This window comes from Pan paniscus, chromosome 9, assembly GCF_029289425.2.
Source record: "Pan paniscus chromosome 9, NHGRI_mPanPan1-v2.0_pri, whole genome shotgun sequence".
Classification (NCBI taxonomy): Eukaryota; Metazoa; Chordata; class Mammalia; order Primates; family Hominidae; genus Pan; species Pan paniscus.
Genome location: NC_073258.2, coordinates 22340096 through 22355901, shown reverse-complemented (window position 1 = coordinate 22355901; position 15806 = coordinate 22340096). Strand labels below are relative to the sequence as shown.

The following is a 15806-nucleotide window of genomic DNA, read 5'->3' as shown; positions in this document are numbered from 1 at the left end:
TTGGCCAGTACACTGACTAGAAAGAAGTTCAAGACAAACTGCCACTTCCTTCACCTTAGGATCACAATATATTCTCTACTATCACTGTTCTGAGCAGTTATAGCATTAATTTCTAGCTCTTAAATCTCACAAATGCCCCTCAGTGACTCAGGCTTCTCCCCTCCTTAATCCTTGGTCCCAGCAGCTTCCCATATATGGATTTACAGACTTGTGCCTGTTCACTGAATGTCATGGTATGCAAATGATACATAAATCAGGGTGGAAAGTATTAAGTTAACAAGAAAATAAACCAGGGGGCAATTGTTCTGTAAATACATTCTTTAAAACTTCTGTTAAAAAGAACATTAGGCAAAAGCAGAATCCTGTGCGTTGTGTTTCTCTCCCTTTTGACTTGAAACTTCCTAAACAATCACAAATTTGTTTGTTCTTTCATGCTGGGAGGATGGTGGCCCTTTTTCCCTACTCATATGGGGACCGGGAAGCACCTATAACTCACCCTCCACATTCTGCTTTTTCAATGGCAACAAAGGGACAACTAGATGTATAGTCCTCAGACTAGGCTCCGTTTGCTCCAAGATTCCCCACTCTCTGGCTGGGGACTTTGAGCTGCCAGGAAGTCAATGCTGAAGCTGTGTTTTTACAGCTATGTTATTATAGCTTTACGGCTGTGTTATTACAGGCCATGACATGTAATAACATTATTGTGTTAACATTTATATGTATTATCTCATTTAATTCTCATAATTCCATGAGCTGAATACTATTATTACTCCTATTTTATCCATGAAAAAACAGAGGCACAGAGAGGTGAAGCAACTTGTTCAAAATCATATACCTAAAAAGCAGTGGAGCTGGAATTTAAACTCTGCTAGTCTGACTCCTATTCTTAATCATTGGTTAATGAGCATTGCCGCCAATGTCCCATCAGCCCCATCTTCATGGGGTGGGGATGATATCCTCCACAGAATTCTGACGGCTTACTCACCTAACTCATACCTTGGGTGATGGAACAAAGGAAGAGAGAAATGAAGTGAGCTGTGAAGACGGCTGACAAAGTTGTCCACAGAACTTTTCTCCCATGATTCTGATTAAAATGAACCAAACATAAAAATCCAACCCCAAATATTCTCAGTTAGCAACCAAAGAAAGAAAAGGGCATAACTGAAAACAATACACTTAAAAACCCAGTGCTTGAGAAAAGAGATGAAAAATTCTGGAGCAGAGCAGAAAGGCGTGGCTGCCCGGCCCCCAGAGCTACATGGGCGTGTCAGCACAGGGAAATGAACTCTCCAGTAGTTCTCTCTGCCAAGATGGTGAGCCGGTGGCTGAGCCTCAAGGTGGAGGCGCATGCCAAGAAGCTGTGGCCCAAGTCCAGGAGGGAGAAGCCTAAAGCGGACCTCAGTCAGCTCTATGGTTCACCAGTGATTTTTAAGCAGCCTCTTCCTCAAAGGCCTGGAAGGTTAATTAAGGGTCAGGCCAGACCTTACTCTTCAGAGATCCCCATCCCTGACCCCCAGAGTAGGTGGGAGAGGTGGGAGCACTTATAGGTGGGCTCTCAGGTTAAGGAAGTGAACTTAGCATAGAGGACCCTTAACTACACTGAGTAACCTGGGAGATGGAAGTTTCCTTCCTTACCTTCTTCCTTTCCTTCCTTACCTTCTTCAAACCCATCCCGGAATGAGCCTGAACGGCTCATGGTTCTGCTTTTCTCATCCAGGGACATGGAGCTATTCCGGAAGCGGCTGTCAGTGTATGGATCATACTGCCCATCAGCATTGGAGAGGCTGTGGGTCCTCAGCATGGTCGGGTTGGACAAGCTCATCTGGGTGACAGTGGTGGGACTCGCTGGAATAAAAGGAATAGAATCAAAAGGTTAGACATTCATGTCTCTGTTCAAATCCTGGTTGGGGACAAAGAGAAGACTGCTTATTTTTAGCCATATGTGTTTCTGCCAACTCTTCTCCCATCTGTTTTCTAAATGGTAGTCCCATCAGCATTTGAGTTACACACCGGGAGCTAAAAATAAGAGTAAAAAGGCAGGTCAGCTCCAAAGCAAGGCTCTGGGCCTCAGCTTTCCAACTTGGCACGTTCAGACAGGCCAGTATCACCTTCCAGGCATGAGCTAATTACTCCCCAGGCTCATCTGGAATGATTTTCTCTAAAGCCAAAAGCCCAAAATAGTCCAATCAGGCTTTTGATCAGATGGGAAGCATTTGTGCATGACAAGAATCTCTTGCCTCAAAGAGTTATGGCTGGGAAAGAACAGTATGAACACAGATCCCATTGCCTCAGATGAGGGACATTTAATAATGGTATATAAAGAGTTTCAATGCAAGGAAGGTACATTTGTCTCAGCTAAAACTAGCTTTCTTATGAAAATCCTGTCCATTTGAGTCATGTGCAATATTTTCAGAGGTACTCATTTAGTCAATCAGAAATGAAGTGTTAAACCTCACTTGATTACAAGCCACCTCTATCCTTAGAGACTCTGAATTTGTTATTCACTATATTCAGAAAAGCCTGCCTCTCTAAAGAGTGAGATGAGATTAGAAAAGATTTCTCACCCTCTATCAGTCCTTCAAGGCTCAGCTCCTACTCTGCCACCTTCACATAACCTCTGCCTATAACTTCAGCCAGCACTAATCTTTCCTTTTTCTAAATGTGTCTAATACTTGCTATCTAATTATATTCAGCTTTTACATGATTTCATATAAAGCTTTGGATTGTTCTCTTTTACTCTATTATATAGGTGTGCATTGATGTGTTTGTCTTCCTGAAAAAGAATTCCATTGACATGTCAGCAGGGACTGTGACACAAATTCTTTTCCTTACCCCACTGTGCCAGTCAAAGCATTATGTCAGAAGTAGGCATTGTTAAGAATACCTATTCAATCAAAACTTAACTTTTATTTCCAACTTAATAAAGCAATGAGGATGACCTAACATGGCATATGCGATAAAATCTATTTCTTCAGAGGTCTTAGAAAAAGAATGCATTCTTTTTAAGAATGGGATAACATGTTCTTTGCTATAGCCCTACCAATATCAACCAAATAAAGAAAATCATTGATTACAGTATCAAAAACTTTACTATTTTCTCTATTTATTTTTCTGTCAATCTCCTGTAATCGAACTATATTGCCGAGGGCTAATCAGACACTGAGCGGGATGTGACTATATGTCTATTTCAAAATATAAGATAACTCAAGTGATGGGCGCACCAAAATCTCAGAAATCACCACTAAAGAACTTACCCATGTAACCAAAACCACCTGCTCCCCAAAAACTATTGAAATAAAAACATGTTATGTATATAAGATAACCACTGCCCTGTGGAGCTGATCAACATAGGTAATGACAAGTGGCTACTCACCAAGCTGGGAAAAGTTGAATCTTGTTCCGGAGGGAGAAGTCACGCTGGAGCCAGAGGAAAAGGGGGAATTGGCAGCGGTGTCCTGCAGGCCTCCTGCAGAATGGGACCGTAACCATTCTTTTGCATCTTCTTGCGTGCGAAGCTGGGAGGTGGGAGTATACCTGGACAGACAGAAATCAAGCCGGAATTAACTATGAACAATGCTTATTAAAATGAACTCTGTGGAGCTGATGGTAAATATATAAAAAGAAAACATATATCCGAAGATGATTTTTTTTAAAAATCAGATCACTACATGTCCTGAAACTTATGAAGTTTCTCAAAACCTTTTTTCTATTTGGCTGTGTTTGGGGAAAATGACTACTCCTTTCAGTTTGGAGGGAACACATAAAGGGAAGAAGATTGGTAAATGCTCAGAAGAGCCGTCACTGGGCGTATCTGTAACATGTTGCTTCATGACAGTGTCACGTCAAAGCCCCCACCTTGACAGGACTGAAGCAACAAAATGAGCTGCTGTTAGAGCTTTGAGGGAGGTTTAATTAGACAACTCATGGCATCTGCCATTCTACAACACAAATAAATGACCGTGAATCACAGCATATGAAAAAGCAGACATACAAAGCAAGGTTTGAGGACACTGATGCTTATAGTAGTTGCTGTAATAGAGCACAAACAAATCTTCATAAAAGCAACCCCAAATTGTTGAGTTTTATAGGAGAGGGTCTTCAGAAGTTATGTGGTCCACCTCCTCATTTATTCTGAAATGTATATGGTGATGATTTATTGAACATCTACAATGTGCTAGGTGCCTTCATGTGCATTATCTTACCAAAGCCTCAGACCTACTCAGCAATGCAGATGCCATTATTCCTATTTTACATTCAGGGAAGGTAAGGACCCTGCTGGTAGTCACAGAGTTGAGATTTCAATCCATGTTTGATTTTAAAATGCATGTTCTTTTCATTATGCCCATAAGTAGCATGTGAAATGTCTTTCCTCATTTTTTTTTTTTTTTTTTTTTTTTTTCCGAGACGTAGTCTTGCTCTACTGCCCAGGCTGGAGCAAGGTGGCATGATCTCGGCTCACTGCAACCACTGTCTCTTGGGTTCAAGTGATTCTCCCACCTCAGCCACCCGAGTAGCTGGGACTATAGGCATGTGCCACCATGCCCAGCTAATTTTTTGTATTTTCAGTAGAGACAGGGTTTTACCGTGTTGACCAGGCTGGTCTTGAACTCCCGCCCTCAAGTGATCCACCTACCTCGGCCTCCCAAAGTGCTGGGATTACAGGCATGAGCCACCGCACCTGGCCTGCATCTGAAATTTCTGAGTGCCAAGTGGCCAGGGTATCCTCGGACTTATATATTATGGAGTGACTACTGATTATGTCAATAGAGGGATTCTTTGGGCTTAAGGAAAGATGTTGTCAGTGTGTTCGTACTGGATGTTCATGTGTATGGAGTGGGTGAGCTACACAGGAAGAATCAGAGTGAGAGGGAGCACAGAAATGTTTTCTCCTTAATGTTTTTACTATATCTGACAGATATGCAACTTTCCAGGACACATCAATTGCCTGAAAATAGCCTGTCACGTATCTCTATTCTGAATTTTTAAAAAACCAGAGCTACATAATTTTGATAGGCTAGATCTGCTACAGAAGTATACGCACCATTTCACAATGTTAACATTTAGAAGTTAGCTTTCTCTCAGGGCACCAGTGGGGCATCAAAGTCAAACTCACAGTGAGAGTGGCCATGATTTAAGCATCTGGCATGGTTGCTGACAAGCAGCTCATAGGCATGATTGAAACTGGTAAGTACAAAAGGCCTTGCCAAGGCCCCCTCTAAGGCCACACTGCTCAACAACTTCCTGCAGGATGACTGTTGGGAGATTTTAATACTTTCCTTCTTAGATTCTTAGAACTGGCTTTACTCAGAGGATCCCATTGAAAGGAAGCATTGATACCTACCTCACATTACTGTTCAAAATGCTCTCAGTCTTAAGAGCTGCAGGTTATTAACTACAGACATACATGACAGCAATGAAACATTTCATTCCAAGTCCCATTTTATGCGAAAGCACTTAATGCTTAGTGCAGGGTGAAGCTGATGCTACAGGGCATGTGGTGTTTAGAAAGCAGAAGAAATGACGGCTGCAACCATAAGACAGCAAGATCACAGGGGAGGCATTAGCAAACTGAATTTTCTCTGATTGGCAAAGTGATATAGATGGTGTGAGCAATGGTGACTTATAGCATCTTGTTTTGCCAGGACTAGCACCAAAAATGAACCTGAGCCACCACTTACCAGGAATGGAAGGACAGTCCTTCCTGGGAGTCTTTTCTTTATTATCCACCAAAAAATGATCACACCCATGTCTTGTTGGGCAATGAAAGTGGACCAATTTTCCATTAGAATATTTAGACAAGGGCAAAGTATCTGTCTAGCAATTTTTTATGGGGAGAAAAGTTAAATATTTTCAAATTGGGGGAAAATATTCCTTGCCTCCTGTGCTCTTGTCCTAGCTTACAAATCAGTATGCTATAAGTCATGTCCTTTCTCTTGGAAGACAGCCATGTGAACAGAATGGTCATGGTGAAGTGCTCAGAAATTAAACCCATTGGCCCCAGAAGCAGCAATGACTGCTCCTTGGGCTTGCCCAGGGATGTTTTTCATGAGATGGTTTTACCACATTAAGCCTGAAAAAGCACAGCCCCTGCTCAAGCAAATAAGCTGACAAATGGAGAGTGAGAACGAGAGGGTGCAAGGGGAGCCGTCATCCAAAAGGTCCTGCTGTGGTGGTCAAAGCGGGGACCCCAGCCCAGCCCAAACCCCCACCAGCCATGAAGGAGTCACACAGCCAAGCTCCAAAGCCACAACAGATGGCACAGATGCAAGGAGGAAACACAGATACCTGAGTCCTTTCTTAGGCAAAGTGTTCCTATCAAGGTGCGGGTCACTGTAGGAAAGTTAAAACAAAAATAAGAACTTCAGAGCAGCACACAGAAGGCAGAAAGAGGGAAAGCTAGGGAGGGGGCTGAAGGGCCCTGGAGAAAGAGGTGCACATCACCAGGAAGTGCCTTATCCAGCTAGGCATGCAATGCAACACATCCACATCCGTGGAAAACAAAAGAAACCCAATCCTCAGCCTGAGCTGACACCAGCGCATACTTTACCCCAGGTCACCAGGAGGCCTGAGTCCCTTAACCCCAATTGTTCCTCGTTTTCCACAGATTCAAAGCAAAATTCAGGGGTTGCTCCACCTCAAAGCAGAGGTCCTGTGCCTTCTACTGCCCAGGGGCACTCTCTGCACCAACACGGCTTCTCAGAGAGAGGGATGCCCACTTCCCTGCACCCCTAACTCTGACCCACCCCCTAAATGCCACTGGCAATGACTTCAAATGGGAGAACGGACTTGTTGGAGGTTTCAAGAGGCCAGCAGTCTGCATATTTGGAATTCATCTGTAACGAAGTGAATTCCAGGTCCCTCTCAATTTCTGCGGCCCAGGCATAGCTAGGAGCTGAGTCCTGGGTGGGGCATGTTACAACTTGCTGGCTGATAAAGTCAAAGCCCCTGGATTTCTAAAGACCAACGGTTTAAAGGCTTGGTTTGTGAGCTGACAAAAACAAAGTTTTCACTGTTGATGGGGTGAAGAGTTTTGTTTTTTTTTTTTTTTTCTGGCAGGGGACAACATCTGTTTGTTATGTTTGGCCAAGTCATCACTCCCCCACAAAATTAAGGTCAGTATCCATCTCTGAGGCCCACCTACAGCTAGGGGCAAACACAAGTGTGTACATTCGTAAAGTCTTAATACTCTACACATTCTTTTTCATTATCATCGCAGGAAATGGGCACACAGAACACAACAGTCTGCAAGACATAATGAGCCAAACTTCAGCAAAGGATTTTGAAAGGGAGAAGAGGCAGCTGCATGGGGAGGGGTAGACAAAGGTGAGGGCCAAGCTACACAGTGGGTGGCAGGTCATTTCTGGGCTTGGGGTTGGGGGTGGCAAAAGGAATGGGAAGGAAGCTGAAAAGCAGGAACATGCCACAGGAGGCCACAAGAGATGCAAGCGAGAGCTTCCGCTGCCCCAGATCAAGTGGCAGGGTTTGAGGTCGCCTTCCCAAAATGGGAATGAAGAGGCCAGCCCAACTCCACCTCTCCCTGGGCTTTAGCAGACAGAGGAACAGACTCTCACTGGCATGTCCATGTGTCACAGAGTACACTAGAGCCACAAACACAAGCAGGTGGCTTAGGCCAACAGCCTCGCACAAGACATCTGGCTTGACAACGAATGGGCAGAAGAACCTAGAGGCTCGGTTGGTCCCCGGCCTGCAATGTCATTACCTGTCCTGTTTCCTGGGCAGAGTACTTCTGCAGAACTTAGGGCTAGCAGCAGGGGAAGAGAGAGGGCTAGAAGTCCAGGCAGGTAGAAAACAAGAGAAGGAACATTAGCTTGGAAGAAAGGAGTGGTGTTGTTATATACATTTTTTTCATTCCCCATGCTGATCCTCGCTTTCTTCCCTATATGCAGAAACTGGACACATTTATCCCTGCTGCAGAGAAATCCAGGGCTCCGAGAACACTTTTAATTTCTTGATTTCCTATCAGTCCAGGAGGAGGGTGTTTGCCACGATGACAACAAACCTACCCAGCTGTCTAAAGAGCATCCTACTAAACACTCCATGTCTGCACCCAGTCACCTGCTCTGCTTGCACAATTACAAGGGGAGGGAAAAGAAGCTGTTGATGAACAAACAGGATAAAACTGAAGGATTTCAAAAGCTGAATGCCATTTCAAATGGTAGCATAAATCTGCCCCCGAGAGACTGAGCAGCTCCAAGCACCAAAAATAACCACAGAGGAAAAGATAACAGGGAGCAGAGCCAAGCTTGATTCCATCCTGAAGTGGTTTCCCCATGAAAGACAGCAGTAATTAGAAACAGAGAAATCTTACAGGCAAAGGCTATTCGACATTTGGGATTCCTAAGCTAATCTTTTTATTTTTGGAAGGGTGTCTTTCTGAGAAAGGCAGCCAGAGGCACAGCACCAACCTTTCTGACAGTGTGGTCTTCACACTGTTAGTTCTGACAAAGGGAGTCAAGGAGTCGTCCTTGGAGGAGGCGATGAGGCCAGTGGAAGAATTGTGGCTGGGGACCCCTCCACTGCTGAGGGAGATGTCGATGGACTCACAGCTGGTGTGGAGGCTGCTGATAGACTGAAAGCCCAGGCCATCCTTGCTAACTGCGGAGGAGCTGCTGGCGTTGGTGCCCCAGGTGAGGCTGTTGGAAGGGGCCGAGTGGGCTGAGCTGGGGCTGGAGGCTAGCGGAGACTGGTTGAGGTCCACATTCTTGCTGTAGAGAGGACTGCTGCTCCCACTGCTCAGGACGCCACTGCCTGACGGGGAGTCTAGGTTACCTTGCTGAGTCATGGTGGCATGAGGATTGGAGATGACCACCGAATTTTTCATGTTTTCAGCTGTGGCGATGGGCACTTGCTTGGTAGGCTTCCCACCAAAGAGTCTGTGAAGAGACAAAGGGTTGTGTAGGTTGAACACCCAGTGCCAAGGGGCACCGGACTGTTAAAGAAGGGTAGGGCAGAGGAGTTGGTGAGAATTCCTGGGGAAGGAAGCACAGCCATTCCTACTGAAATGGCTAACGGTACTTCAGGGAAAGGTCAGCCAAAAAGTGGGCCTAGACACTAGTGCATCACAGGCTGCCGTCTTCAAGTTCTAAGCTGCAGCTGAGACTCTGACTCCATCTGAGCCAAAGAGCCATGAGTAATAATTTTCTACAGGCCTATTCACATGACACTGGGCCAAGATCTTGCTTCCCTTTCTTTCAATAGATAGACTAACTAGAAAACTGCCCTGGCCCAGGAAGATGGTTGTCTTCATCATCTCTGTCTCTGCGGCCCCAGGCATAAAGCAGGCACACAGTTTATGACAGCTCAACTCTAAGGGATTTGGTTTCTTGACCTCTGAGCACAATACATAGAATCAAGAGCATGAATTTAGATCTGGAGGGGGCCTAGGAAAAGTATCTTCAGAGATTTATCCACAATAGAAAACGCAACTGGAAAGATGTATCTTTTGAAGCCAGAGAGCTTACTTATCCAGTGACATACATGGAAATCTTGCTTGGTTCACAAGACATTAGACCAGACACACTGGGTGGGAACTGTGTCTCTGTGACAGACACACAGAAATGCCATTCTATGTCATCTCCCCTGCTCGTGGCCAAAAATGTGCCATCAGACTACAAGGAATGACATAAATGCCCCCTCTTCCACTGGCAGAGAGCTCTCTGGTAGAATGTTGAAATTATCTTTAAGTCAGAGAATTGTCCACATTCTAGTAATGCAAAGGCTCTATTACACTCACTGAAACCTGTGTTGAGTAAGTATCTCACAAGTGACAAAACTACTATGTATTTCTGACATGCAGGTTGCCTTGGGTGCTAAAAGTGGTGACAGTTTGATCTCTGCCCTCTCTAGACTGTCCTATAAATCTCAAGTATTGTAAAGACAATCAATCAATCAATCCTTACTACAGTGTGTGGTGGCAGAAGGGAAACACTTTGTGCCTGGTGACAACCAGGGAATGAAATATCCTAATGTAGAATCTTGGCTTTAGAATGCTTACATACTTCCAGTGATGACAGGGACCTCATTACTTCAAAGGGTAACTTGTTCCATTGCCAAGCACTTCCAATTATTAGGAAACCCAAATCTCATCCACTTTTTTTTCTGACTTTTGCATATTGCTCCTCATTCTGCTATGCATGACTACATACAAAAGTCTAATCTTTGGTCTGTTAGTCCTTGAAATCATTTGAAGAGAGTTATCTATCAAATTCACCAAAGATTTTTCTTCACCATACTAATACACATCAAGAGAACTGAGAATACCTTAACGATTTAGGAAGAAATGTAATTTACCAGGAATTGGCTAAAAGGTGTTCAATGTAGAGCCGTAGGAGCTGCATGCATTTTCAAGCATTCCATTACACTAGCCTAAGGGTCTAATAAAATGCCTTTGTAGTTAGTAAAGGAAATCTATAATACCAAAGAGTGAATATTACATATAATACTTGAGGCAAGAAACAGAGAACATTTTCATTTACAAGGCAATCTGTTAAAACAACAAAGAGCAGCACAACAGACTTACCCCTGGAAAAAAAAATCGTTACTGAAATTCTAATAATCAAGTCTGGACAAAGAACAGTGAACTGCTTCATTATACCTTTCATGTGGAATGCTTCTTCTGAAGTCTTTTCAAACATTCCTGTTCATCCCCAAATATGTACGTGTGCATATAATTTTTATTTTCTCACTGCTTGATTTTCTTTTCTTGGGACTTATTCTTTCTTATGATAAGAAATTTCCTGGGAAAGTAGGATGAACTGTAACCTAGCAGTTGCAGTTTGAGAATGGTCCAGTGGATATTATAATAAGATAATATGAACAGGCAAAAGTTGAATAAATTTAAAAGAAACTTTAAACAAGTGAATAATTTGTTTATATCTAGAGCTTCCACCCAGTGTGAAAATGTGGGGAAATGATGTCTATTTAAGGTAACAGGAAATCAATTTCTCTTTTTCAGAAATATTTCTTCTTTAAGAGGTTTGTGTGTATGTATGTGTGTGTGTGTGTGTGTGTGTGTGTGTGTGTGATGGGGAGGGGGAAGTTAAAATTTCAGAATGACTTGGAATTCTGGAGTAGCGTAAAAGTATATGTGGGGACACTGGGCTTTTTGAGTAAAGGAAGGAGCTGGTCAAGATCACTGCCTGCCATAATGAGGAAGCTCAGCTGAAGAATTATTAACACAAGAAAAAAATGTATCTGCTCCCCTGAGCTACCCACCCAGGTCCAAGGGTGTATCAAGACCTCATTCTGGATTGGATGGTAGCTAACTTCTTTTTTTTTTTTTTTGAGATGGAGTCTCGCTCTGTTGCCCAGGCTGGAGTGCAGTGGTGTGATCTTGGCTCACTGCAACCTCCGCCTCCTGGGTTCAAGTGATTCTTCTGCCTCAGCTTCCTGAGTAGCTGGGACTACAGGTGCACACCACCATGCCAGGCTAATTTTTTTGTATTTTTAGTAGAGACGGGGTTTCACCATATTGGCCAGGCTGGTCTCGAACTCCTGACCTCATGATCTGCCCGCCTTGGCCTCCCAAAGTGCTGGGATTACAGGCGTGAGCCACGGTGCCCAGCAGTAGCTAACTTCTATTGAGTGCATACTACGACCAGACACAGCTACAAAGACGTATCTTTACAAAAACCCTGACAAAAAAGTATCTTCATCCCCATTTTACAGGTAAGGAAACTAAGGCAGAATTGTTAAAAAAGGTTATATGGCAGCTAATTAAAATGGACCTAAGATTTGATTCCAAGATGATTGATTCCAGAGGCCTAAGTTTTTCATCCCAACATGGGAAAATAGTCAACTGCAAAACTGCCGGCATGATCTGACAAAACAGCTTTACTGGAGGACTAAAGTGGAGAAAAACAGAGGGTGCTTCAACTAAGAAACAGGAAATTACTAAATCCATTCCCTGTATTCTGGTTCTGCTCTGCACCATTTATGTACTCACTTACCTGCGGAGTGTGGGAGAGGCCACATCTGGGTACTTGGCTCCAGGCTGGAGACTGGTCTGAGCCGGACTGGACACAGGCTGGGCTGCCGGATTCACTTTCACCGAGTTACAGGAAGCCACACTCTCGTTGTCTGATGAGATGCCTTTCTCCTTATCTGTTTGGTTGACCAGACCTGGTAGAGAGCTGCCTAGGGCTGTTTTGGAAGGCTCCCTCAGTTTGGGCACTGGCAGGCCTGCGGACTTGCTGCTAATGTTGGAATCTATGCTGCTGGTGCTAGACCTGTTCCCAGCCCCGTTCCGGCTGTTGGACTTACTGGGCCTCGGCAAACTCCGGTACTGAAGGTTTGTCCGGGAGCTTAGGGCTAGATACCCGTCATCCTGATTCTGAGCCCCATCCATGCTTGACTTCCGACCAGCAGACCGACTGACGAGTGCAGATGACTTTGGGATTTTGCCCAGTGTGGCTGACCTGCTGGTGACAGTCACCCCGCTGGCTGTGATCATGGCCAGGCCGGCGGCGGAACCACTCTGCTTCTTGAACCCAAAGCTGTTGGCATTGGCAGTGGGTGTCCTCGAGCTGCTGGGGAGGGGCTTTTTGGATTCGTCACCACTGCTCCGGCCTGCATCTGATGGGGAGCGCTTCACCTGGGAGGCTTTAGGAGAAAGCCTTCCTTTCTCAGACACCTTTGCGTCGTCTGTTTTTCCTAAGAGAGAGATCAGCAAGATTAGCCTGCAAGCCAAGAGCCAGCTCATCCATCTCGTCTGTTTAAGATGCTCTCCTCCTCTGAAGAGCTGGTTCACTTTTCCCTTGGGGAGGCAGAGGAAAGAGCTTTTTATAAAAATAATATAGTCTACTAATGTACCGTGAGCCTTTTAGGAAATGTCAATAATTTTACTCATTTGCAAAGCAGTCTAAATTTACCCAGGATAAAGCAAAGCCAGCCAATCACTGATATGTCTGGGGGGAAAGAACCCCCTGCCTTTCCTGATCTTTCACCCTCTGTCCATTAAAGGGCTGTCCCTAACATGTCCAGGGGATACCTCTGCCCTTGTTTATAAATATCCCCTAAGTCAGGGACAACATCAACTCACCACACACCCACAGCTCATAAACCCATGCTGTTGAATAGCCTGAACTGGCTGCATTAACTCACCCAGTGTCTAGTTAAACCAATTCAGTATGTCTCAGCAGCCGAACCATCTTCAGAGCTTAAGAGGCTCCCATGCTTACTTATTTCCACTTAGAAAAAGGTAGGGATGTGAAAGTTTATGGAAGCTCGTTGTTAGCAGAGTATAAATCCTGAGACAAAATATATAATGTCACATCCTTGCTAGAGTTAACTATGGCTTTGGTTTTCAAAATGTCAACTGTAGGGCCAAGACAGCCCCGGCCTCTTACCAGTTCCTGGGGTCTTCAGTGCACCTGCCGGGGCTGAAGGCTTCGTCCTTGGCATGGTGATGCCCACCTGAGCTGTCATGCCTCGCCGCCATGAGCCTGTCTGGGAGATGACAGGATTCTTCTTGCCCGACGTGCTTTTGTCGGACTCGTCAGACACATCAGAAGGATTCCGCCTCCACTTGGAACCTGGCTCCATTTTTATGCCGCTGTCTGAGCCTCCGTCTGATTTCTTGACATCATCACCAGACCACAGGGAATTCCTCTCCACCTGTGAGTGCTTCTCAGCATCAGTCTACGGACAGAGACTCTCTGAATTAGTCCTTCCCCAATCCCAGGCTGGGAAGCCCCTCACTCCAAAGGCAAAAATGCCAAAACACTGGAGTAGTTAAGGGAAAAATAATCATTACTTTAAAGATGTTTGGACTTTTGTACTCTGGTTATCTTGTTAGAAAGACTGATTTTTTTTTTTTTGGAAAAAAAATAAAAAAGTAAATAATATCAATGTATCCCTGGAATGGAATGGAACGAGATGGCTGGGCACAGTGGCTCACGCCTATAATCCTAATATTTTAGGAGGTTGAGGCGGGAGGATCACTTGATCCCACAAGTTTAAGACCAGCCTGGGCATCATGGCAAAACCCCATCTCTACAAAAAAATAGAAAAATTAGCTGAGTGTGGTGGCACACGCCTATAGTTCTACCCACTCGGGTGGTTGAGGTGAGAGGATCACCCCGGGGAGGTGGAGGCTGCAGTAAGCCGTGACCGCACCACTGTACTCTAGCCTGGATGACAGAGCGAGACTGTCTCAAAAAAGAAGAAAAGAAAAGCAAAAGAAAGGAGTAAGGGAAGAGAGGAAAAGGGGCCCAGGAAAAAAGAAGGAAAGAGCCCTAGCGAGGGGAAGGGGCAGAGCAGATGGAGATGCAGTGGGAATTCAGCCACCACCTATTTTCTGCCACTTGAACAAGCCTCCTCCAACTCTGGCGGCTGATCTCTAACCAGCATCCAGTCTCCTGGCCCGTTTCCCTTTGTTCTGCCTTCTTCCCATCACTGCACCGCAGAGAGATCTTTGGATCTAACACACCAAGCAAGGGAGCAAGTGAGCAAGGGTGGCTGCTGGTTCTACTCAAATCAGGGAGAGCCAGGAGCTGAGGGGAAGCACATCCTCAAATGCTACTTCCCCCAAATGTGGAGAGCCAATGATGCCTGCTCCGACCCCAGCATTATTTATATGCCACTGCTTTGCTCCCCTTGTGGGATTTTGTTCTGACAAGGGATATAATTAGCCAGCTTTCTTTGGAAGAGCCCTGACCTGCTGGCCATAAAACCCAGAAGGGGACAGAAGTGTGACGTTAATGATCTCCTGCAGCTAAAAGGCATAAAGCTGACCAGAATGCTTTGGAGGCCTCCTGGGGTTTGAGGCCAGTTGGAGGATGTCAGTAGTGAGAAGCAGCACAGTAAAAGGGGAAGGGAGGTCAGGAGCGCTTTCAGGGTGGGTATACTAAGATACCAGTCCCATATTTGCAATGCTTAACTACCGAGAGTAGGCAAGATAGGAAATTAAAATGAACACCTGGCAAGAATCTGCCTAACGCCTGTCATCCAAGAGTGGAAGAAATGCCTTCCTCCATGGAATACAATGGCTGAATGGGATAAAAGCTAAAAAACAGATAGGCAGCCCAAGTTCAATCGCCTCCCCAACACCACCCCAACCCCTTCTCCCCTTATGAATTCCACTCATCCATTACAGACACCTTATGAGTTCTTTCATTTGTTTTTTTCCAGCTAAGTATTAGTCACTAGAGATATGAGGAGGACAAACACACACTGCCTGGCTATGAGAAGCTCATCATTCAGCTGTGGCAAGGGACAGAGAGAGGGGAGCTCCTACATGTGGGCACGGGGCAGGAGCTCACTCAAAGCTTGATGAGCGAATGAATGAGCCTAGGAAGGAGCCAAGGAACACACGCTTTTCAGGCCACAACAGACATTAGCAAAATTATCTTATCCGATCTCAGCCTCTATTTAATCAGAAAGGGTAAGTACACAAGTACTCAAGTACTGTTATCTTTATCTCAATCTTACAGAAACTAAAGTTGCCCATTCTTTGTCCCAACTACCTCAGGTCAGTTTCCTTCCTCTAAACACTTCCAGTACATTCATCCAACCAGAATTTACTCCATGCTTGCTGTCTGCCAGGCACCACGGAGGGTCAGAGAATCTGGGGATAAGACTGATTTCCCACCCATGGTGGAGCTTACGATCCAGTGAAACAGGCAGAGATAGAATAAATAAACACAAACAAGGGTGTAATTGTAGACTACGAAGACTATTATAAGGAAAAAGACAAAAAGTCTGAGAAATAAATATAGACATTGACCTAATTTAGATGACAATGAGGTGGGTAGGCGACAGTGATCAGTTCAAAAAGAAGTACCCTA

The 15806-nt window shown here is 44.9% G+C and overlaps 1 protein-coding gene across 13 annotated transcripts in view; it reads right to left on the bottom strand.

Annotated features, from left to right (window-relative positions):
- The window catches only part of NAV2 (neuron navigator 2), a 770363-nt gene that overhangs the window by 63848 nt on the left and 690709 nt on the right, over positions 1-15806 (bottom strand). For 6 of the 13 annotated variants that reach the window (XR_008620161.2, XM_063608132.1, XM_003830461.6 and 3 more), the window contains 7 exons: positions 13368-13659; positions 11970-12672; positions 8427-8894; positions 7721-7786; positions 6286-6330; positions 3374-3534; positions 1657-1845 (listed from right to left, as the gene is read on the bottom strand). Coding sequence is in view for 12 of the 13 variants with exons in the window: in XM_063608132.1 (XP_063464202.1) it covers positions 1657-1845; positions 3374-3534; positions 6286-6330; positions 7721-7786; positions 8427-8894; positions 11970-12672; positions 13368-13659 (1924 nt within the window). In the remaining variant the exon portion in view is untranslated. Of the gene's footprint in view, positions 1-985; positions 1085-1656; positions 1846-3373; positions 3535-6285; positions 6331-7720; positions 7787-8426; positions 8895-11969; positions 12673-13367; positions 13660-15806 lie in introns of all 13 variants that reach the window. The other 7 variants (XM_063608133.1, XM_063608129.1, XM_057299122.2 and 4 more) reach the window with 3 other exon arrangements.